This window comes from Bidens hawaiensis, unplaced genomic scaffold, assembly GCF_021521415.1.
Source record: "Bidens hawaiensis isolate Kalapana, Puna unplaced genomic scaffold, B.hawaiensis_p1.1 tig00004595_1, whole genome shotgun sequence".
NCBI lineage: Eukaryota > Viridiplantae > Streptophyta > Magnoliopsida > Asterales > Asteraceae > Bidens > Bidens hawaiensis.
Window position 1 is genome coordinate 98,822 of NW_027491279.1, and position 23,439 is coordinate 122,260.

The 23,439-nt window shown below is 34.1% G+C and overlaps 2 protein-coding genes and 1 non-coding gene across 3 annotated transcripts; all 3 read left to right on the forward strand.

The window, feature by feature from the left end:
* The first annotated feature begins 3,144 nt into the window (after window positions 1-3,144).
* LOC143627013 (gibberellin 20-oxidase-like protein) lies at window positions 3,145-7,707 on the forward strand. Its single transcript, XM_077096922.1, has 2 exons — window positions 3,145-3,570; window positions 7,107-7,707. The coding sequence occupies exons 1-2, from the start codon at window positions 3,212-3,214 to the stop codon at window positions 7,705-7,707; spliced, it is 960 nt and encodes a 319-aa protein (XP_076953037.1). The 5' UTR covers window positions 3,145-3,211.
* Window positions 7,708-11,101: 3,394 nt separating this feature from the next.
* Window positions 11,102-17,816, forward strand: LOC143627014 (pectin acetylesterase 9-like). Its single transcript, XM_077096923.1, has 12 exons — window positions 11,102-11,591; window positions 11,671-11,753; window positions 12,665-12,794; window positions 14,681-14,760; window positions 14,867-14,953; window positions 15,056-15,180; window positions 15,462-15,522; window positions 15,608-15,664; window positions 15,754-15,831; window positions 16,581-16,686; window positions 16,785-16,933; window positions 17,656-17,816. The coding sequence occupies exons 1-12, from the start codon at window positions 11,468-11,470 to the stop codon at window positions 17,764-17,766; spliced, it is 1,191 nt and encodes a 396-aa protein (XP_076953038.1). The 5' UTR covers window positions 11,102-11,467; the 3' UTR covers window positions 17,767-17,816.
* Window positions 17,817-19,456: 1,640 nt separating this feature from the next.
* TRNAC-GCA (transfer RNA cysteine (anticodon GCA)) lies at window positions 19,457-19,528 on the forward strand. The gene has a single exon. It is a non-coding gene; the product is annotated as a tRNA-Cys (tRNA).
* The last annotated feature ends 3,911 nt before the right edge of the window (window positions 19,529-23,439 follow it).

A 23,439-nucleotide genomic window follows, 5' to 3' on the forward strand; every position in this document is an offset into this window, starting at 1 on the left:
TTGGTCGGTTACTGGCCTTGGGACCGGAGTAACGTTAACCATTTCTTCAGAAATTTTGAAAAAACTAAATTAGTTCTAGCTTTTATGCACGGATGGCGCCAATGAAGAAACACTAAGTGAACCCACGGGCAGATTATAGATAATCTGGGGGTTAAGTAATGTTTCCCACGGATGAGGTCCAGCAGACAAGGTTGTTCTTCAGGGGACCTGCAAAACAGACACCGTAAGCTCGTCACTGAGAAGGGGGGGGGGGTTCCTCCTTGTGACCACCCTCCGGCGTGAGAATCAGACTAGATTGCTCTGAACATAAGTGTATATTAAGATATTGCTAGATAAGATTGAAATATCAGATGATGTGCTTACCATTCCAAGGTGTTGGAGTATTTATAGCCGAAGGTAGGTTTCCAAGCAGGTACAGCTGGCTGAATAGTATTCCTGTTCTACCAACAGTGGACTACGCACAGGCCATGCTGGTTGGTGGATAGGTTACGGCCAACAGTAATAAGGTCGGCTGTATACTGTTCCTTTACTGCCGGCTACGCACTGTTCCACCAACTGTAGGCTGCGCACGTCCCATCGTAAGGGTTGGTGAGTAGGCAGCGGCTAATAGTGACAAACAGTACTAGAGGGTGCTCCTCCTCGTATTGTTGTCGGTGAGCTGTCACCCTGTGATTAGTTCATGGGCTGCTCTGGTCAAACTGTCTGTTCCGCCCATACCTTAGTAGGTATAGTACGAAAGACCTTCCAGAAGCATACGGACTGGCTCATTTAGGCGGGAGTGTTCCCGCCTTGCTCATTCCTTCATGTGACTACTGAACGAATGCCTTGTGCGTGTAGCCTTGCTGTTAGTGCGGGTAGCCTTCCCTGATGGCTTGTATCCGCAGCTGCGGGAACAGGCGGGGTACTTCACCATTGGGAGGCTTTCCCTGCGGGTACAGCTGGCGTACTGCGCGTAAGGTTCTTTGAGCATGGTGGGTCCTGCTGGAGCAGTTGGTCATTGCGCAGACGTCCCTGTTCAAGGTGAGTCTTGCGGGTCCAACTGGGCTCTGCTGGGACCTACTTCTTCAAAACTGTTTTTTTTACATTTGAACAGTAGCTTCAGTTTCTCAAATACATTGAATTGGTACACATTGGACTTATGGATGAATATATATAATGAGCAAAATGAATGTACAATGCTAGTTGATAATAATATTTATTAGTTGTATTAAGTATCATCAATTGTTATGTTCTCTTGTCTCTTGCATTGACTTGGAGAAATCTAAGGAGTTAATGCGCATTTGCGTTTTTTCTTACCATCCATAATGAATATTGTCGAGGAAAGAGGTCGCATTGTGTGGGTCCACCATTGAATATAAAGTGGACATTCATTTTGTGGACGAACATCTACAAACATACAAGTGTGGGGCCATCCACTTGCAAAATACAATATTCGTTAAAAAAACGGGACATAGTTTGAAAATAGTTTAACTACTATGAAATATATACACTGTAGGAGTTTGCCCATAGAATGTAGTGATGTTTAAAAGCTTACATGACAATGTTATGAACAAAGTTGTCTATAATGTTGTGGATACCAAGGAGTTCATGTGCATATGTGGGATTTTTCCCATTTGCTAAGCATAGTGTCAATTAATTCATAAAAATTGTATTAGACTGTTGTCGTTTAGTGTTACATCATAGTGTTTCTATAGAACACTAACTTACATGACTGGTCCATAGACTATTACTAATGTCACTATGGTCTAATAGTGTCGCTGAAAAAGGCCGCATTGCACAAGTCTTCCAAGGATAAAAAGATTTGGACATTCATCCGTGCGGAAGAACACCAACAAACAGACAAGTATGTGCCCCCCCCCCACTTGCAAAACTATTTGTCGCCTGGTTGTGTGTGTGTGTATTATTATTATTATTATATATGTGTGTGTGATATGTATACGTGTATATATATATACACATATACATATTTGCTGACTGGGTGTCACAAAGCGCAAAAATCAATTACACACCTAAAACAAAATGCATCATTTGCTGACTGTGTGTCACATAGCGCAAGACGCCTCATTTTGTAGTCCCTCCACTACACATAACCTAAGATGAATAGGATCTTACAGGGTATTTTTTTTTGTTTGTTAACAACATTTGACAAAGTAAGAGTTTACCTTCAAATCTCCACCTTTCTAGCCTTGTGCTTCCCATTGCTTGAAATGTTTAACTAGTTTACAACTCTATTGATCATTGACCTTGCACAAAAATCCAAAAAAGAATCTTTTAAAAAACTGCCAAACTGTAAGTCAAACCTTTTACGTTCTTTGCCTCAATAACGGTTGTACTTACAACTAGATGCTTGTCCCCCAAACTTGGCATGCTGACATTTAAACAAATGAGATTACTTTATATTATATACATTGTTAAAAGAAAAATATAGTATATGAAAACGGCTCTTGAATGACCACAAATGTTCCATAATCTCTATGTAAGTTACCCTTTAGATATACGTGTTAGATCATAAATACGCCTTTTTAACCCAATCAACAAGTAAAGTGGGCTAAAAGTTGTGTGTTTAAACAAGTAAAACATGTTATATATTGTATATTAATAAAGATTAAGAGTTATTGACTTATTGTTGTAACTTATAATAGTAGTTACTCATGTATATTGTGTATTATTAACCAACTATATATAAATAAAAAGTAACAAAAAATGTTAAGAGGTTAACCTAATAACGGTCTTTATTTTTTTCCGCACTAAAACTTTAATTCACACAAAAACGAACAGCAGCCCTAAACCCCGCAAAGGGAGAGGAACAGCCTCCAAACCAAAAAACTTACAACACAAATTTACACCGATTCAACCATTATAAAGATTTGAAATTCCCTCTATTTTTAAACCGTAAAAAACCCAAAGACTTTATTTCACAAATTATCTCTTCAATCTTGACTTCTTTATCTTCGAAAATCTTCTCGTTTTTAGCTTTTCAAATACACCAACAGGCTATAATAACGATCTTTATTAACTCATCTTCAACAATTATTTAATACTTAATCATGAGAAACTTATGATCCATGGTCCCATTTTTTAATATATATAATAGATTAAGAAAACTTGGTACAATGGTATATTAAATTTAACTACAGTTGTCTATGTTACAAACTACAAATGGGCTTATAAGTTTCATGCAAACTAACTTATTTGTTCATCAAACTTCACCATGCTTGCATCAAAAACTAATTCCATACAACTGCCTGTTTTTGATGTATCTAAACCCTTAACCACCTCTTGTCTTTCATCCCTATCATTAGCATGTAAAGAATGGGGCTTCTTTCACATAATTAACCATGGAATCTCGAAAGATCTTTACGACAAGCTTCGGTTACTATCGAGCGAGCTTTTTGGTCTGCCTTATGAACAGAAGCTCAAAGCAGGCCCATCATCAAGCATAAAAACTTACACTCCTCATTTCATTGCCTCACCCTTTTTTGAGTCGATTCGTGTTTCTGGGCCCGATTTCTTTGGGTCAGCCCAGAGCTCTGCTGAAGTGCTCTTGAACCAACCAAAGTCAGAATTCAGGTAACTCAATGTCAAGGTGTGCGTGGTGCGGTTCGGTGCAGTTTTAGGCTAAAACCTGACCGAAAACAAAAACTTCGGTTTTTGGAGTTTTTGAAACCGCTCGGTTTCGGGTTTTTTTCGGTTTCGGTTTTTGCCATTTGAACATGAAAATTTTAGGCCGAAAAAAAAGTTGGCAAAAAATAATGAATTTAGGTATAAATAATTTTGTTAATTGTAAAATAATAGGCTATTATACTTTTGATCAAAACTATTGGAGTTACATATTTATTAAATTCTTATAAATTACTTAATATATAATATAAAAAAAACAAAAATGTAGGAATTCGGTTCGGTTCGGTTTTTTGGGTTTTTTTACATGCAAAACCAAAACCAAACCGTTAGTGCGGTTTTTACAAAAACATAAAACCAAACCGTCGGTTTTTGTTTCGGTTTGGATTTTTCGGTTTTCTCGGTTTCAGATCGGTTTTTTCGGTTTCTTGCGCACCCCTGACTCAATGTAACTATTTAACACATTAGTTATTGATACTTGATAGAATAGAAAAGGAAAAGGATTTTACAAGTCAAACCAGCCCAACGTGGGCCCGAGCCCGAGTCAGCCCGACCCATTTTAGCTCATGCTAGAAAAGACATGTTTCAACTTGATCTGTTTTGACATGTTATACACCATCCTGCCAAAGTAAAATGATTGTTAACGGGTCAGCCCGGTCTGGACCGACCCGACCCGACCCATTTCAATGCCTGCTAGAAAATATATGTCTCAACTGACCTGTTTTGACATGTTATGCAACTCATCATTTTGCCACAGTAAAATGATTGTTAACGGATCAACCCAGCCAGGTGTAAGGCCCCGTTACCGGTAGCCCTACTTTCGTGTTGGATTTACTCATAAACACAGTTCTAAATATCAGAGTTAATTAAAACATTTACGCGGAATATAAAACTTTCATAAAACATTACATAATTCATAACTTATCTCAAAACATCCATTGTCTTTCAACATTAAAGCATTAAAATTAAAACATCATAAGTCTTCAGATGCCAGACTCTTATTCATTGCCACGTGTCTCCTCAAGCGAGCTGCCTCATCCTACTCACCTGCGTGCATACTAAAAGTCAGCTACGCTGAGTGAGTTCTAGTTAATCATACACTATACAATACACATAAACTTATATTCTTTCATTCATACTTTCATACTTTCATACTTTCATTCTTTCTTTCTTTCTTTTGTATTAACTTACCTTCATATCTTACGTTATAAAGAGCATTACGCCCTACATTCCTCGAGTATTATTAGGGCTCGGTACCCTCCTTCCTCGAGTATTATTAGGGCTCGGTACCCTCCTTCCTCGAGTATTATTAGGGCTCGGTACCCTCTTTCCACGAGTATTATTAGGGCTCGGTTTCCCTCTTTCCACGAGTATTATTAGGGCTCGGTTTCCCTCTTTCCTCGAATATTAGTAGGGTTCGGTTCCCTAGTTCTCGAATATTAGTAGGGTTCGATTCCCTCTTCGTTACCATACAACCATACATCATACCTCGAGTATTATTAGGGCTCGGTACCCTTTTCGTAACCATACAACCATGCAACCGTCATTTATTTCTTTTATTAACTTTATCACGTTCATACACATAAGCATACATATCATACTTACCTTACACATAGCGTTACAACCTGACAGTACGTGCAATATCCGAAGATCGTTCACGTACCATCAAGCAATCATTCATACATTTCACATTATTCACATAAGGCATACACTTATCTCTTAGGATAAGCGTATTAACAAACATATTGAGTATGCACACAGCCCCGAAAACATAACACATAAATGGGGCTAGAAACTCACCTGAACACGGTTATGTTTACCATTAATCGTAATCCCTTTCTTCAGTTGTGCACGGCTGACTGTATAACAAGTATACGTATCAATTAACTATCACTTCTCATAATGTATTTCTATCTTTATATGACCCACAACGAACGGGGGTCCGGGGGCAGCGCCCCTGGCAGCGGGGTCTAGGGGCGGCAGCCCCTAGCAGGGTCCAAGGGGCAGAGCCCCTGGCTGGGGCCGAGCTGCCAGGTCAGCTTGGAAAAATTTTATTTCCATTAACTGTCTTAACACATTTTTCATTAGATTTTTAATTTATTTTCTAATCGAACTTGACTTTAGGCGAAGTTAACCCTCGGGCGAACTTAGCTCTAGGCGAAGTTAACCTTAGGCGAACTTAGCTTTAGGCGAAGTTACCAGCTAGGCGAACTTAGCTTTACAGCGAAGTTGCCATCAGGCGAACTTGGCTTCAGGCGAAGTTGTCATCAGGCGAACTTGGCCTCAGGCGAAGTTACCAGTTAGGCGAACTTAACTTTACAGCGAAGTTGCCATCTGGCGAACTTAGCTTGCAGGCGAAGTTCATCAGGCGAACTTAGCTTGCAGGCGAAGTTCATCGCTTTGGAGGCGAAGTTGCCCAGTTGCATGCGAAGTTGTCCAGATCAGCCGCTGTTCGGTTTCTGACCAGCATTTCGAGCGATTTTAACACCCTTGCTATGGTTCAACATCACCCACTACGCTTCCCGACCATTTTCGGTCGCTTATACACTAAAAAGCTTGAATCTTTAAACTTCAAAGATCAAGAATCATACCTTTTTGAGCTTGTTATGATCTCGTTTAACTTGTTAACACACTAATCGCTCTCTCTCTCTCTTGGATCTGCCCGGTTCTTCCCTTGGTCCGGCCGGCGAAGTGTGGTGTGTGGTGTGTGTGTTTTTCTTTTTGGAGTATTAGAAAATGAAAGGAATAAAAGATATCTTGGGTTTAGGGGATATTTATATCCCTTAGATCCCATTCTCATTTAACCCATCTCAATTAATCTAAGTCCATGATCCGCTCCTTACCCGATATTAATTAATAACGCGAAATCACTAAACATAGCTTTCTTTATTCATCATTAAAATTTTAGGATGTTACACCAGTGCCGGCTCCGAGAATCGTGAAAGAATTTGGGGCCGAAGGGGAAATAGTTTTGGCCTTAAATTAGTTTAGTAATTGGGTTTCAACATTAAGAATACATACGTTTTTTTTTTCAAAAAATATATATATTTAAAAAAAATTCGGGCTTATCAGGGTCAGTCGACCACCTAGCCAAGCCCGACTCGACCCATTTCAACCCATGCTAGAAAAAGCATGTTTTAACCTGTGAACCGTTTGAACATGCTTTACCGCTCACCGTCTTGCCACAGGAAAATGATTGTTAATGGGTCAACCCGGTCCGACACAACCCATTTTTACGCTTGCTAAAAAGAGACATTTTTCAACCCGAACCGTATTGACATGCATGTTACACAACCGACCATTTTGTCACAGTAAAATGATTGTTAGCGGGTCAACCCAACCCGGCTCATCTCAACGTGTTTTAAAAATGGCCTGTTTTAACCCGAACCGTTTTTGACATGCTATACAACCCACCTTGCTACCACTAGTTGTATAATATACATTTAGTGTTATTATTCTTATATATTTTAATTTTATTTTTATTTCAGTGAGGTGTTGAAAGAATATGGGATGAAAATGAGGACTCTATCTAATAAAATCATTGAGATGTTATTAATGTCTTTAGGAGAAGATTTTGAAAACAAGTTTAAACCCGAGTTTTCAAACTCGGACGGGTACTTGCGGATTAATAATTACTCCCCACCCGAACCCACTGAAAAAAACCATGTTGAAGGACTCGGTATGCACACCGACATGAGCTGCATAACAATCGTTTACCAAGACGAAATCGGTGGGCTTCAAGTGAGATCTAAAGAAGGGAAATGGATGGACATTAACCCGTGTGTGGAAACACTAGTTGTGAATATTGGTGACTTGATGCAAGCTTGGAGTAATGGGAAGTTAAGGTCATCTGAGCATAGAGTTGTTTTGAAAGAACGAAAAAGCCGGTTTTCGCTTGCTTTCTTTTGGTGTTTTGAGGATAATAAGGTTGTTTTTGCACCTGATGAAGTTGTGGGTGACAAAGGTTTGAGAGTGTATAGACCTTTTTTGTGTGGTGATTATATGCAATTTAGAGAAAATAGTGAAAAAGGTAAGTTTGAGAAAGTTGGCTTCACTGTCAAAGATTTTGCAAGTATTGGATTTGTCTAAATGATTCAATATCATATATGGTGCATGATGACGATAAATATGTCAATAAAGAGGTAATATTATTATTAATAACAAGTGCATGAATATTGTAAAATTGTGAATTTTTTGTAACATGTTTTAGTAGTGGCAAAGTCAAAGTAGAATTTTATTTTATTTATTTATTATTATTTTTTTGTGTGTGTTTATGTGGACACCGTTTGGTTATATTTTGCATCTGCAAAGTGTCCATTGGATTAGGTGCATAAAGAGTTTATAAATTCTTCATGTGTAAGTCAGTTACAACATGTGTAGATTGACCGTCTTGTACTCCACATATATGATCTACACTGAGTAAACATAATGTTGCTTCTTCCATATTTTATTAGGTGCTTTGTGGGTTGTGACTACTTTTGATGTTCAATGAAAAGTTGTTATATGATTATATAATATTATTATTGTTATTATTATTATTTAAAGAATTTTTTTACGGTAAATTTCTTACTTTCCCGGGATTTGAACACGAGACTTTTAGGTGTTCAGGCTTTGCCTCTCTGAGCCATCAACCCGAGGACTAGTTGACGGGAAAAGAAACGGTCTTAGAACTTAAAAGTTAAATGCAATGCAACTTAAGGGAGAGTATGTTGCTTATAATGCCATTAAATGATTAAAGTAATAGGAATTTAGGATAGACAAATTTTGAATAGAAAATAAGTAGGAAAATATGAAGAAAAAATATAAAATACATGTGGTGTGACTTATGGATTATTTCTAGATTTTAATAATAAAAAAATACAATAGTTAAATGGAATCGAGTCAATCGACCAATAATAGATCATCAAAATAGTTAAGATGCCTAATTTTTCTTTTTTAGTTAAAACTTAAAAATATCTAAAAATACTATTTAATCAGTTTGAAACCAAATAATTAACCTCCTAGTTTTGTTTATGAAGAGATCAAACAATAACTCATTCAATCATTTGCTATAAATGTCAAAAGGATAATTTTTTTGAATTTTTTTTTTCAAAAGAGTGTTAGTGAGAAAAATATTTATTAATTTGATGTTGATTCAAAACTATTTACTAAAGAGTGTTTTTAGATAATTTTTTGTTTCTCACTCCTAATTTTATTGGACAACTTGTATTTTAATAATTAATACCATTAAACCTATTTTTTCAATTACTCTTAACCAAATGTGTATTTTACATGAATAATAAAAATGGTACATGTAAAATGAATCAGATTTTTTTTATATATTTGGTCAATCAAAATTTATCCATAATAATATTTGGGGATCTGGAAAAATAAAAAATTCATTTTCAAGTTGTACAAAAATTTAATCAAAATAATAAGGCAAAAATAATTAGGCAAATAGATTTCCTAGCAATACATAATTACATTTTCTTTCAGTAAGTTTTTTTTTTAAATTGTTTTATCAAGAAGCGATGTTTATATCTGTTTCACACACAATGCGGAGTGAAGAAAGACGTGACGCAGTCATCTTCATAGTTACGTGAATTAGTGCGTAATTACGCTACAACATATTTTTCAAATAACATAATTGTATTACGCTAGTTTATTATTTTGATTTCTATATTTTTATAAATATATAAAGTTGAATTATATATTTATTTATATGTGTGTGAGAAAAAAAAAACTGACTAAAAGAAAATGCTTAAAAAAGTTGAATCATTTTTCGTTAGAACGAAATGGAAGTTTTTGAAAAAAAAAGGTATCGTTTGTTTATGTTTTGCTAGGAAATCGATTTATTTTATGCTTAAATTTTTATACAGCTTGAAAATGAAGTTTTATTTTTCCAGATCCCCAAATATTATTATGGATAAATTTTGATTGACCAAATATATAAAAAAAATCTGATTCATTTTACCCGTACCATTTTTTATTATTCATGTAAAATACATATTTGGTTGAGAGTAATTGAAAAGATAGGTTTAATGGTATTAATTATTAAAATACAAGCCGCCCAATAAAATTAGGAGTGAGAAACAAAAAGTTATCTAATAACACCTTTTTAGTAAATATTTTTGAATTAACACCAAATGAGTAAATATTTTTCTCGCCAACACTCTTTTAGGAAAGTCTAATTTATTTCTAAATTGAAACGTTTTTTTTAATTGAATTTTCCATTATTTGTCAATACAAAGTTTATCCATAAAGTACAAGTTAGGGATTTACATTAAGCGCACCACAATATCAACATACGCTACAACTCTTTCTACATGTTCTGTAGTTCGCCAAAACCTCTACGAAATTTATGGGTCGGTTTCTAGCCAAACCCGCAAATGGTCAATGTAGATGATCAACAGAGTTCTCAAAGCCGTATAGATACTACAAGAACATTACATTTACCATCTCAATTTTTTAAAAATGCATTACAAATTACGTCCTTTTAGTTTAGGGGTGACATGCAGATTCAAATGGTATTTTGCATGATTCACTAACTTACACACAACGAGACAATGGTAGTGCGTTGGTTTAGCCGAGAGACATAGCATGGTTACTAGAGTTGTGAACAGTCATGTGATCGATAGTGTTGGCCACGAGAACGTGCCAGGCGTATGTGGGCAGTCAAGGTTTTATAAATAATCATTTTATCTTGTATTTAAAGTTTCATTAAAAGGGAACTTTTGAAAATTGAGATCGATGTTACCGGGTTAAGTAAGAAGAAAAAGAACGTTAAATGTCTTGATTTGCTTGTATGTGTAATATGTTTGACATGTTAATTATTCGTTTGAGCAAGTTTGTGATGGTTGCTATCAATAACAGACTGAAAAGTTATAAATATTGGTTTTGATAAAGCTAATGTTTTTTTACGTCTTTAATTGTTTATGTTTAACATACATAATAAAACATGAGACAAATTTGATATGTTAATATATGCATATTATAAAATATTATCTTACTATACTAATAAAAGAAAATGTTGAAGTTTATATTAAAGTTTAGGTGTCAAGCCTATATTTCTTCTAATTTCTAATATCTCATCTTATTCATTCTAGTTATTTATGAGTCATAACTCAAAATCATTTTGTCAAGTGGGTTATAACATAATGTGGATTTTATGTATTGAATTAAGTGTCATTTTTATACATGAGATTTGATCAACTACGCAACTTTACTATCTTTTTTTAAATTTTTTGCAAATCAACACATGACGTTTCTATTAAAATCATGCTATTTTAGTACTTTTCGTTAACCCCGTTTGTTTTTTTTCCCATTAAATCTACATTATATTAACTTATAAGTATTTGAGAATCACAATTGAAATAACAGACCTTATTTATTTTTATTATTTGACATATCCCGAGTAATATACGGGTTCAAAAAATGTTATTATATATGGAATATACTCACTTAAAAGTTATAACTTGTTTATCTTGACAAAACACATTACACATAAATCAAATCACCTTTTAATTAGACAAAACCAACCGCATTGCTTAGCCAACAAATGTGAAGAAACCCATATTTGACTTTCCTAAGCCATTTTACCAACTGGGCTTTAGACCCGGGCCCACCACACTCACTGGTCCATCTTGATGTGGGCCTTACACTCCATCTAGTGGACTCATCAGTCTTCATATGATCATATCCAAACTCTAAACGCAAACATTCGTTTTTATTTATTACTCTTTTCTCTCTGAAAATTGAATTCTTATCCTTTTATACTTCTTGTCTTCTTATTTTTCATGCAACCTTTCAAATATAAATACACTTGTAAGTTTTTATAAAATCAACACTAGAAGAGAGCTTACAAGAACCAATGAAGCAAGTTGTCACGATCGTGGCCGTTATTACCGCTTTGATAACATGCACCTTGTCAGCCTCGAATTACCGTCTTCTGGTGGACATGACTCTAGTCCATAGCGCTGATGCGCTTGGTGCTTGTATGTACACGTGATTTTTAATACTTATTTTCATATGAATAAGTGGCAGCTGACTGAGCGCGTTTATAAATATTTATAGATTGCTTGGACGGTAGTTTACCTGCGTATCATATACATCGCGGATTCGGGGCGGGATCAAGCAACTGGCTTTTGCAATTTGAGGTACTTTAAACTCTTGTGCTCTTTTGTCACATTCTAAACAGTAAACACATTTCCAAATATCATTTTTGGACCTTTCTAATTATTGAATATTGTCTTTTATGTTTCAAATAACTTGCACTTTTTACCGAATTATTTTGACAGTTTTTTACTATAACTTTATTACTCAATGATGTTGAAAGATGAAACTGAAACAGTAATGTGATGTTACAATCCTATCATTTATGTTTGTTTAAGAAGAATAAATCCAAAATAAAAACGGCTGGCCATCTTTAACCTTTTAATATTCTACGGACAATATTAATGCACATCCGTGGTGGGTGCTTTGTTAAAACAAAAACTAAAACAAGAAAAATAGTTTCCTTTTATATTATTATTATTATTATTATTATTATTATTATTATTATTATTATTATTATTATTATTAGTAGTAGTAGTATATTTAATTAATTATTATAGAATGAGTCCAACACCATCCGTTACATGCTTTCAGCCTACACACATTGGTGGGCCAGAAAAATTAAACTCACATGATGTACCTAATTATTTTATAGCTATTTAGTATTTCATTGTTTTCAAAATTTTTAACATAAACATGACACAACAACAACAACAACAACAACAACAATAATAATAATAATAATATAACACATGTGTATAAATAGGTAATTATAAAATCAATGTTTTAATAATGATTTGATTTTATTTTTACTTTCAACATGTGTATAGATAGGTAATTATAAAATCAATGTCTAGAGTTCTTTCTCTTGCTTGTATGGCTTTAATGGTCCTCAAACTAATTTATAATTAACAAATTAATTATGCACTAAGCTACCAAACTTGATTAAAATATTATTGTGGTCTTTTTATGGTATATACATCATATATATGCTAACGTTCAATGATAATAATAGGGTGGCGGATGGTGTACTGATATCGAATCATGTGCAGAGAGAGCCCAAACTAGACGTGGATCTACAAGTCTAATGAATAAGTTAGAGACCTTCTCAGGCATACTTAGTAATAACACATCACGTAACCCGGGTAATATATTATTGTCTTTGTTTTCCATTTCGGCTTTCTCCATTCAGGGGTGGCTCGTGAGACAACGAAAACAAGTTAGGGATTCAGGCCTTTGCTTAATTAAGGTCTTCCCAAGTCTAAAAAAACATTATATATAAATATATTATAATGAGTAAAGTAAACTCAAAGTAATGTATTGGTGTGGTGGTAGACTTTGTTGTTAGTTCAAAACTTGTAATAAGCAAAATTTATTTTATTAACCGTTGTAATGAAAAGGCCCCTAAATCGTGTTTCAATTTAGGCCTTCACATTCATTGAGCCGGCCCTGTCTCCATTCATGCTAAGTTGATAAATAATTTACCTATTTTCTTTTCTAATTTATTAAACTTTATTGTATATTTATTAATAAATAACACATTGTTTTTAGAGAAAATAATAATTCATTAAACGTACAATAATGAAAATTAATTGACCTAATATTTATGAATATGATGATTGAATTCCAAGTATAGACACATTCTTAAATAATATAATTATAAACAGTGACGGATCCTGGAATTTTTGCTACGAGGGGCACAAGATTAATTGTGTTAAAAGTGGGTCGGGTCAATGAGGACAAGGCCGTTCAACCATTTTTGAGGCACAAAGCGGAATGGACTTTTGGAGCACGTGAGGATAAATTTGTACTTTTTACACACCATCTTTAAAAATTAAAACACTTTCTATAATTTATATAATACAAACATATAACAATTAGGTGACAGTTTGGACCCATCTCTTATGAACTTCAATGATGAAATCGAAAACTTTTAATCGGAAGGCCACAATATATTTTTTGTTTATATATGTTTCGTGAACTTATTAAAGTAATTGATGATAATACGAGGGTAACAAATTATATTCCCAAAAAGAACTTTTTACACATAATATTGTAATTGGATCCTTTTATTTAATATATGAATAATATTTACCAAATATATATATATATATATATTATATTTTATATTTAATAATGTTATTTTTAAAATAAATAATATAATTGTTACGTCACACATAAATGTAGAGAGTTCTATTAATACTATATTAAAAATTAATAAAATAACACCCTCTAAGTTCACAATGATAAAGTCTTATAGACGTTAAACGTTACGGGGAAAAATAATATTATAAATAATGTTGGGCCTTTTAATTAAATAATATATTGTTGTAATTCATGTTTGCACTCAAAACTAACAAACAGAAGGCATTTAAGTCTCCATCTTCCCCCATTATCTTTCTTGTCTTCATCTACTACAACATTGCCGGACAACCACAACTCAAAACTTTCTTGTAAATTTGACGATGAAGGTAACCGACGGTGGGCACGAACGGCTGCAGGACGGTGGGCATAGACTGACTATTGAGTCATAATATACTAATGCGTGCCTACAAATGTAAATGTAAAAGGTGGTGATAGTGTGACATTGATTCTGGGTTGAATAGGAAATAGGAAATTGATGTTAGTATTTTTATGACGTGTTACTACGTTAGCTCACTAGATGCGTATTTAAGTCCTTATTGAAGATGCTCTTATGTGCACTAATAATCGGGAGGGTAAAAATGTCGTTTGCCTAAATGACAAACTTCCACATTGAGCTTGCCATGTTCATAATATATATATATATACTAATTGGCAATGGTCAAATGCAACTTTCTCAGTGTACTGGAACATGCACTGCTCATCTGTAATGTGGCATGATTGTCAATAGTTTTTTTTAATAGAGTATTATGGGAACTGAAATTTTAAAATTTAAACATGATCATCTTTTTATATCAGTTAATACAGAAAAATGCAACTAATTTTATAATTTAACAAACAAGCTAAGTAACTAATTCTTATAACAAGATACTAAACTAAACCTAAACAGATTTTTACAACTGGAATCGCGTGAAGCTGAGATACTGCGATGGAGGATCTTTTGCCGGGGATTCTAACTTCGACAATGGGGTACTTAAAATATTACATAACAGTCATTATTAAGAAACATAACTAGCTGTAATGTTTTTGCTAATACAAAGTTTTACAAATTTTCTATATGCACTATGAATGACAGACGTTACTGCTTTATTTCCGTGGCCAACGAATTTGGCAAGCGATCATTGAAGATCTTCTACCAAAAGGTTTGGGGTCGGCTAACAAGGTATATATCCTATATACTTAATTAAAAGTTAGCTATATTTAATACAAAATGTACAAATATTAATAAGTTTTTTGTTTTTTTATAAACTTTTGCAATTTTAAGGCTTTGCTTTCGGGGTGTTCTGCTGGCGGTTTGGCATCCTACTTGCATTGCAACAACTTTAGCAGTTATTTACCAGATACTACCGCAATAAAATGTCTCGGGGATGCTGGATTTTTTATGGACTCGTACGACACTATGACATATAAAATTGTTATATATTCGTAGTGGCAAGATGGGCGAGTTGGGCCACTGGTTGAAATGGGCTGGCTCGGGTTGGGTTGAACCGCAACTTGTTTTGTCCATTTTTAATAATTAATATGTTAACTATGATTAGTAAAACAATGATTCATATTTTGAATTAACTATGAATAAAAATAACAACCCAAATCGGCCCATTAATTATAAGTTAAGGGTTGGAATCGATAACACTTAATTTTTTTTTTCTTTTTGGATTTTCGGGTTGCAGACCCGACATCAGTATGTTGCATACTCAAAGAACGATCTTTCAACAGCTTGTCACGCTACAGGTACACGAACAACGATAAATTTAAATAATGCGGCACTATGCATTCCTAATTAATAATTATATACATTTTTATAAACTTTTGACAGGGAATAGAGAACAACCTAGACGAAAACTGCAAAAACTCTATGAGCGATCCGAAACAGGTAATTAACGCGCATCTTCACTCACTTATGTTTTAACACTCCCATGACATTTTCAATATTATTTTTGACACTTGTTAGTTGTTTCACAGTGCATCTTCCCACAGTACTTGTTGAAATACATTACACCACCACTTTTCATATTAAACTCTGCATACGATGTATACCAAGTAAGATACTTGTATAATATCCTGCTTCTAGTAACCTTAATATAATTTCATAGTTTTTCATTTTCATGTTATTTTTTAGGGATTGCTCTATAGAATAGTAACAAAGTTTTAAAATTGTTCTAATAAGGTCACTCATAAATTTTTTTGTTCCAATTAGGTTATTAAAGTTTTTTTGTTCTGTTCTAATCCTATATATTTTACCTGGATAGTATGTTTAGTAGGTTTTTTTTTAAATAGTTTAACATTGCAAAATATTTTTTTTTAAAGTGACAGAATCAGTAACAATTGAGAAAAAGTTTAATTGTGAAAAAATGCAAAAAAAAATTAAAATTTTTTTAAAAATTTGCCAGTTTTTTATTGCAATTTTCCAGATTATCATTATTTTTTGCAACAAAAAAAAATAAAAAAGAACGAAAAACTGGATAATTGTAAAAAAAAAAACTTTATTTTCAGTTTTTTTTTTTGCAATTTTCCAGATTATTATTAGTATTACTTTTTGCAATTTTTCACAATTTAAAATCTATTTTTCTCAATTTTTAAAAAATGTTTTGCAATGAACTATTTAAAAAAAAAAACCTTCATGACCTACTATCCAGGTAAAATATCTAGGATTACAACAAAAAGAAAACTTTAGTGACCTAATTATTACAAAAGATTTTATAAGTGACTTGATTAGTTGATTGCATCAGTTTTAAAATTTGGTTACTATTTCATATAGTTCATATTTTTTATTGTATTTTTTTATACAGTTCCACCACATATTAGTTCCACCATCAGCTGATCCAAACGGACATTGGAACAGATGCAAATTGAATCCAAGCGCGTGTAGTCCGGAGCAAATAAGCCTTTTGCATGGTTCATGTTTTTTTTTACAACTTTATATTATGAATTTGTTTTTATTAACATCTACTTACTTCTCTAATATCTATATATGAATGTGTTAATGTGTTTAGCTTTCAGAGTAGACATGCTTACAGCTGTGAGGTCATTCTTGATGAATTCAACAAGAGGAGGTGTTTTTATAAATTCATGTTTTGCACATTGCCAAAGTGAGTCACAAGACACATGGTTTGCATTAGATTCCCCGCTGCTGCTTAATGAGGTCCGTGTTAACTAACTCATCTTTTTAAGCGAGTAGTAGAGGTGGCGATTTCGGCATATGAATGGGTTGACTCAGGTTATGTTTTTAGGGGAATTACCAAAATAGCCATTTTGAGTTTTGACCATTGACTTTGACAAAATGGCCCTTGACTTTTTATTTACTCAAATATCATATGACTTCCTTTTCTTAATTAAGAATATTTCTTCAAACGGAAATAGCGGCGCCATGTTGAATCTTGCGTGTCAGATTAAAATCTGTTGCGCCAAATGATACATGCCACGCCATGTTTGATCTGTTTAGAAAGTAAAGGCTATTTAGTTAATTTTCTAGGTCAAAATCGCAATTTTGGTGATTTTCCGTATGTTTTATATCGGTAAACTAAAAATTGCTAAAAGAGAACAAGTCAAATGTGTCGAAACTTGAAAATCTCTCAAAAATGTATTTTTAATGCATAAAGCCTTCTAAATTATTTATCAAAAAATTAGGCTATGAAATAGTAACATTTTTTAAAATCAAATTTGACATTTTAGTTAATTGCATAAAGCTCAAATTTTATTTGACAAAAAAGGTGTATTGGATCACATATTACACCAAATATTACTCAATGACCAAAACCCGTTCAGACCGGTTACTCAAACCCGACCCATCCATATTGCCATCTCTAGTGAGTATGTTTCATTTTGCTCGAGCAAGTTAATCCATTTTTCAACCTTTTTATACAGACCATTGCAGAATCTGTTGGTGACTGGTACTTTAGCAGAAATGTTTCTAAGAAGGTTGATTGCCGCTATCCATGTGACACCACATGCCACAATCTTATAGGAGCTGCATAGTATACAATATCAAAGTCATACAACTACAAGTAGCCTGAGCATACCGCATGAAAGAGATAGTAATTAGTTACTTGATTACTAATTAGAACACACAAATTGGCCATATCATTCATTCTTCATATGAAAAGATATATACGTACGTTTTACTTTTACATTATTGGATTCAGAGTTGAATAAAATATTCTTTTAAAAAATAGTTTTTTCTCTCCTACTATAGTTTTAATATGGTACGAGGGTTAACATATTAAAAGTAAAATGTTATGTGATTAATGGTGTAACTAAATAAAAGTTGTGGGATACCATTTGTAAATAGACGTGTGAGAATAATTGTGTAATTTATTAAACTTGAGTGTTATCATATGAAACATTTGTGTGGTTGATTACTTAAATAAATGAATCTTGAGGGATACAATGTATAAATATGTTCACAAGGATTTTAACCATGGGCTTTGGTTTGACAGCCAGCCCATTACACAAGTTTTTGACCCAACATAATACATAACTAAATAGGATTTTGTTGCCCAAAACCTGGATTAGTAAATGGATTAGATTTCAACAAAGTCTTTGTATGAACACATAATATTTGTTGATTAATTTCCATATAATTTCATTAAACTTAGAAAATCATAGCTTATACATTTATATTGCACCTAATCATATTATCTCAAACTAATAAAATTTGCAACTTCACTAAAATTGATCATTATAGCTTTGCGCAAGTTGATCACACAAGTTGCGAGCTTCACTTAGCAGACCGATCTAATCAAACGCAACGATTTGGTCAAGTTGGCACGTTCGCATATTAATGCTTCCAATATCTGAGTATATATAGGCAGTTAAGTACCGAGACTTCATTCAAACATTAACGAATGCACGTCAGTTGCATTAAGAAAATGTCAAGCATGACAAGCATAAATGACATCCAAAACAATTATTCATAATCATTGAGACGCTCTTCTAAGTCGTATTCTATCTCTCGAATTGTACTTTTGCGATAAATATACATTTTGTATATCGAATTCTTCGCATAAACAAAAATCTTTAAATAAAAAAAAATGCTACATACGTTTATTATGTAGTTTTTGTTTTCGATCATTTCTTAAGACACTAATAACTACACAAAATAATTTTTTTAGAGATTACTTTACCGCCTATGACTATTTTTAAAATAACAAAAATATATAATAAAACTAGAAAATGTAATATATCAAGTAAAATATAAAATGGAACTCACTTCATTCAACATTATTGACTGTATGAATTACATATACAGAAATTAGTAGGCAAAGATGATGGACTGCATTGTATTATTGTGGTTGTCTTATTGCTCTTATAGATGGATATAATATGATTCTTGTTGTCTTATTACCGCAGGTTCAAATAATTGGGTTAGACTAATTTGGAGTGTGTATTTAAATCCAAAACTGATTATGGTCTAAACAATCAGACTTCTTTGAACACTCAAACTATACGAGTATAAGACGATTTCAATATCAAATGATCAACAACTGGTCCAAGCACTATATGTCTTCACTTTTTTACCTGACTGTTGAATAATATATTGAAGGTCATTGTATTGTATTAACACGAGTAGCTAGAGAGTTCATCGTAAAAACACGAGTTTTGTGGCTCCTTTGAAGAGATCCAATGAACATATTTGTTATCATCAAAATATTTTTGAAACAGAATTGGGTTCATAGCTCAGTGGTAGAGTATTTGACTGCAGATCATGAGGTCACCGGTTCGAACCCTGTTGGGCTCTACAATATTTATATGCTTTTTTTTGTGCCTATTTTATATAGTATGGGAAAGTGTGAATTTACTTCATCTATCATTGGATTAATTGTAGAAAATTAGAATGATAATCATTTTTTTTAACTTTATCAATAGAAGGTGAAAATTGCACTGAAAAACTTCGGCAACACTTAGCATGTTAGTCTAATTTGTGTAACTGTGTCCCATGTTTTGCTCCTAGATAGACACTCGGTTGATGTTCAGGCATGTATTTATCAAGCAAAGTTAACCGGTAACCGAACCCAACAAAACGTGTGTTAAGGTTTCGTTCAGAAGAGCCAAATTAACATATATAAGGTTGTAACGTGCGATAAATAATTTTAGTAACTTGTTACCCATTCTATCATGTACATATTGTATAGTTCTATTAGAAACTTAAAAAAAATATTTTTTTAATTTAATACCGATAGCATTAAAAAAATAATAGTTTTTTTTTAAAACAAATAATGTACAACTCCAGACCAAGAACATGTGTTTAATCATACACATACAGAAATAGACCGGTCACATATATTAAACCACTTCATTTTAACCTTCATGAGAACCAAAACAAATTCAAAACTAACAAGTCAAAGAGGATGAATGCATAGAGGACCCATATGCCATTTCATAGTGACATGAACAATGTGGGGTTTTCGACGTTATGTGCGTGCAACCGTGAGTTCGACCCCTAGCCTAACGAGATTTGACATGACCCATGGTCCCGTATATTCAATAAATTTGCATGGCTCTCTTACTCAAATTATAACAAGTTATTTGTTTTTTTTTTCTCGTTTTTATTTAGTTTATGTTTCCATTATTAGTATGAAGTATAAGCATAATTCTTTTTATTGCAAAATATATAGGCCAAGTTTGATAGACATGTTTAACAAGAAATCTTATTAATAAAATGCTTTTATTAATTCAAGGGGAAAAATTTTATTAAAGCACCATAACTATGGAGCAACCCACAATTACAAGATCATGCGTAGTGATAACTAAACACATAAGAGCGTTTTCTCGCACGTGGCGTGATGGTAAAATACCCCATAACCCCCTTTTAATCGACACGGTTATTACTTTTAAAATTTTTAATATAAATAAAAATATAAACTAAAAGACAAAAATATGTGATTTGCCCAACCCTCCTTCCACTAGGGGTGGACATAATTTGATTCGAATTTGAAACATTCGAGATTCGTTTCGATTCGAATCGATTACTTACAGTTGATCTATAATTAGATGATATGCGAGAAAAATGTGATACACAACTATCCTATCATGTCAAATAACTTCATATGTATATGTAATTAATTACTAATATAAAGGTGTATCATATCCTAAAAACAACTAATTTTGTAATTCTTTAATGTAAAATACGAAATGTTACACACTAACACATTTGTGCTCATCTCATTATGCTTAAACTCTACCAATAGTTTTGCTCTAAATATTATTTTAATGACTATGTTTCTTTGTTGTATATTTGATTATTTTATGATAATATTAATAATAATAATAATAATAAATATATATACATGAATGATGAAATTAACCATGATTGAACGTGAAACTATGGTAATTATGTTGGGCTGAAATATTGAATAGTGGACAGCAGCATTATTTAGAAAATAGTTAAGTAGTACTATTAGTAGGATCCCATTAACAAAATATGCATGGTCCATTGCTTACCCTCCCTCATGTTCATAGACAAAGGACCAATTTGTGGGGTTGTGCATGTGCACATGTATGTTGTGTCTGTTGAGTGCTTAGCTGGTTCTTAGGCTGAGGGATGTGGGGGGCTCTAACGGGGGCGCGAGTGGGGGCTCCAGCCAATAATATTGTGACGTGTGGCAGAGAGAGAAACTGGATAAGATGGGTGTTGGAGCCCCCGCTGAAGCCCCTGGCCCTGGTGTGGAGGGGCGCGAGCAGGGGCTCCAGCGGATTTTTTTTTATTTTTTTATAAATATATTCAAAAAACGTATTATTAAAAAAAACTCATAAATTATTAAAAAAAACACACATTAAAAAAAACATTAATATCTAAAAATAAAATAAAAATTAAAGTACTAAAAAAACATTATTCTTATTCTTCGGCTTGGTCTTCTTCGATCAACCTCTTTCGGATACGTTCCTTTTGCTTTTCCATCAGCATTTGATCGACCGGATTTAGGTTACTGAAGTCACTTGTAAGGAAGTCCAAATCTCTCATTCGACTTTTTTCCTTTTTGTCATTAGAGACCACCTCCATGGTTTTGTTGAATTTATTGAGAGATTCAACAAGATCGACGATGTTTACGGCTCCCCCCTCAGCCGGTTTTTTCCCCTTGGCGTCCCGTCCCAATGGCCGCCTCCTCGGCGGTGAAGACGTTTCCTCCCCCGCAATGTTTAGGTCGAATCCAACGCTGCAATCCGACGCGGCAGAAGTGCTGTACGCTCCAGACGAACTAGTTTTAGTCCGTTTCGGCCCTACTTCCGCATCATGGTCCGGCGCCACCAGCTCAACCCACTTGGAACACCTTTTCAACCTCTCCCACAACTTTACATCGTCCCACGTCTTCACCGTCCCATACCTCCACAGACACTCCTGCTTCCACTCTTCGACAGTGAAATTGTAAACCGCCAAATCATCACTGCCACTTGGTCTCATACGACCGGCGTTCCTGTTGAAAAGATTAGTAAACAAGCCGACAAATTTTCTGATTTCGGACCACCGACCCGAAATCATATCGGCGTTCCGCTCTGTACTCCCAACGAGTGAATAGAACGTCTCCCTAACCTTTGTCCAAAAGACCTTGCTCTTTTGGTAGTCGGCTGCAAAATGCATAAATAAATTTGTAAGTCATTTAACTTTTTTATTTAACTTTATTATTAAAAATCATTTTTAAAAACGTTAAAACAATTACCGCAACGCCGATCCTCAGAAATGACTATCCAAGCCCGACACAGGGCTTCCTTCTCATCCGATGACCACGGAGTGGTTTTCCGTTTCGTCCTCGGAGTCGAAGCCGAACCCGACCCGTCCGTTGCAACTTGTTTTTTCCGGTGGACGCGTCTTCTTTGTCCCGCAGCTTCACCGTGTGATTCTTGTGTCTCCGGAACAACAAAGTTAGGAGACGGTTGTATGTTGGATGGTTGAAAGCCGGATGATTGTTGCGGCTCCGAATAAAACATCGGTTGGTCCGGTGACGACCATAAATCGTCAATATAATCTGAATCTAGGTTTGGGTACCAATTTCCAGCCATGTTTTTAAAAAAAGGTTTGGAAGATGGGTTGATTTTGGGTTTTTTTTGAAGTTGTGGTAATTATTTTATGTGATTTTGGGTGTGGTATGTGATATTGGGTGTGGTAAGGTTTATATAGAGGAAAAACTTTTTTTTTTTAATAAAATTAAAGAGCCCAACGGCTCTTTTCTTCATCCCAACGGCTCCTTCACGCATTCCCAAGCCACCTTTACGCCATTTTCCTCCCGCTACCGGCCTTGCGCCCGCCTTGGTTCCCGTGCTCGTGCCCCTCTCGCGCCTCGGTGGTGCCGGGGCGCGAGCGGATGGGCTCTCGCGCCCCTGCTGAAGTCCCACACCCCTCAGCCTTACCATAATTAGTTTCCTGATTGTAACTTATACCTGCTCTTCCAAAAAGCCACCCTTTTTCACTCTTTTTTTTTAATTTCTTTTTAAGAATGACGATTTTCTTGTATTTAGGTTGTTACTTAATAGTGGTTGTGTCATCACAAGAGCAGATATTTTTGGTGTAACAAACGGTGGGACGAAAACTCGGGTGGGCTCCGTGTTCGAACTAATTCGTCACACATTATTATTATTAGTATTATATATATTATTATTAGTAGTATTTTTATAATAATAATAATTATTATTATTATTATTATTATGATGATGATA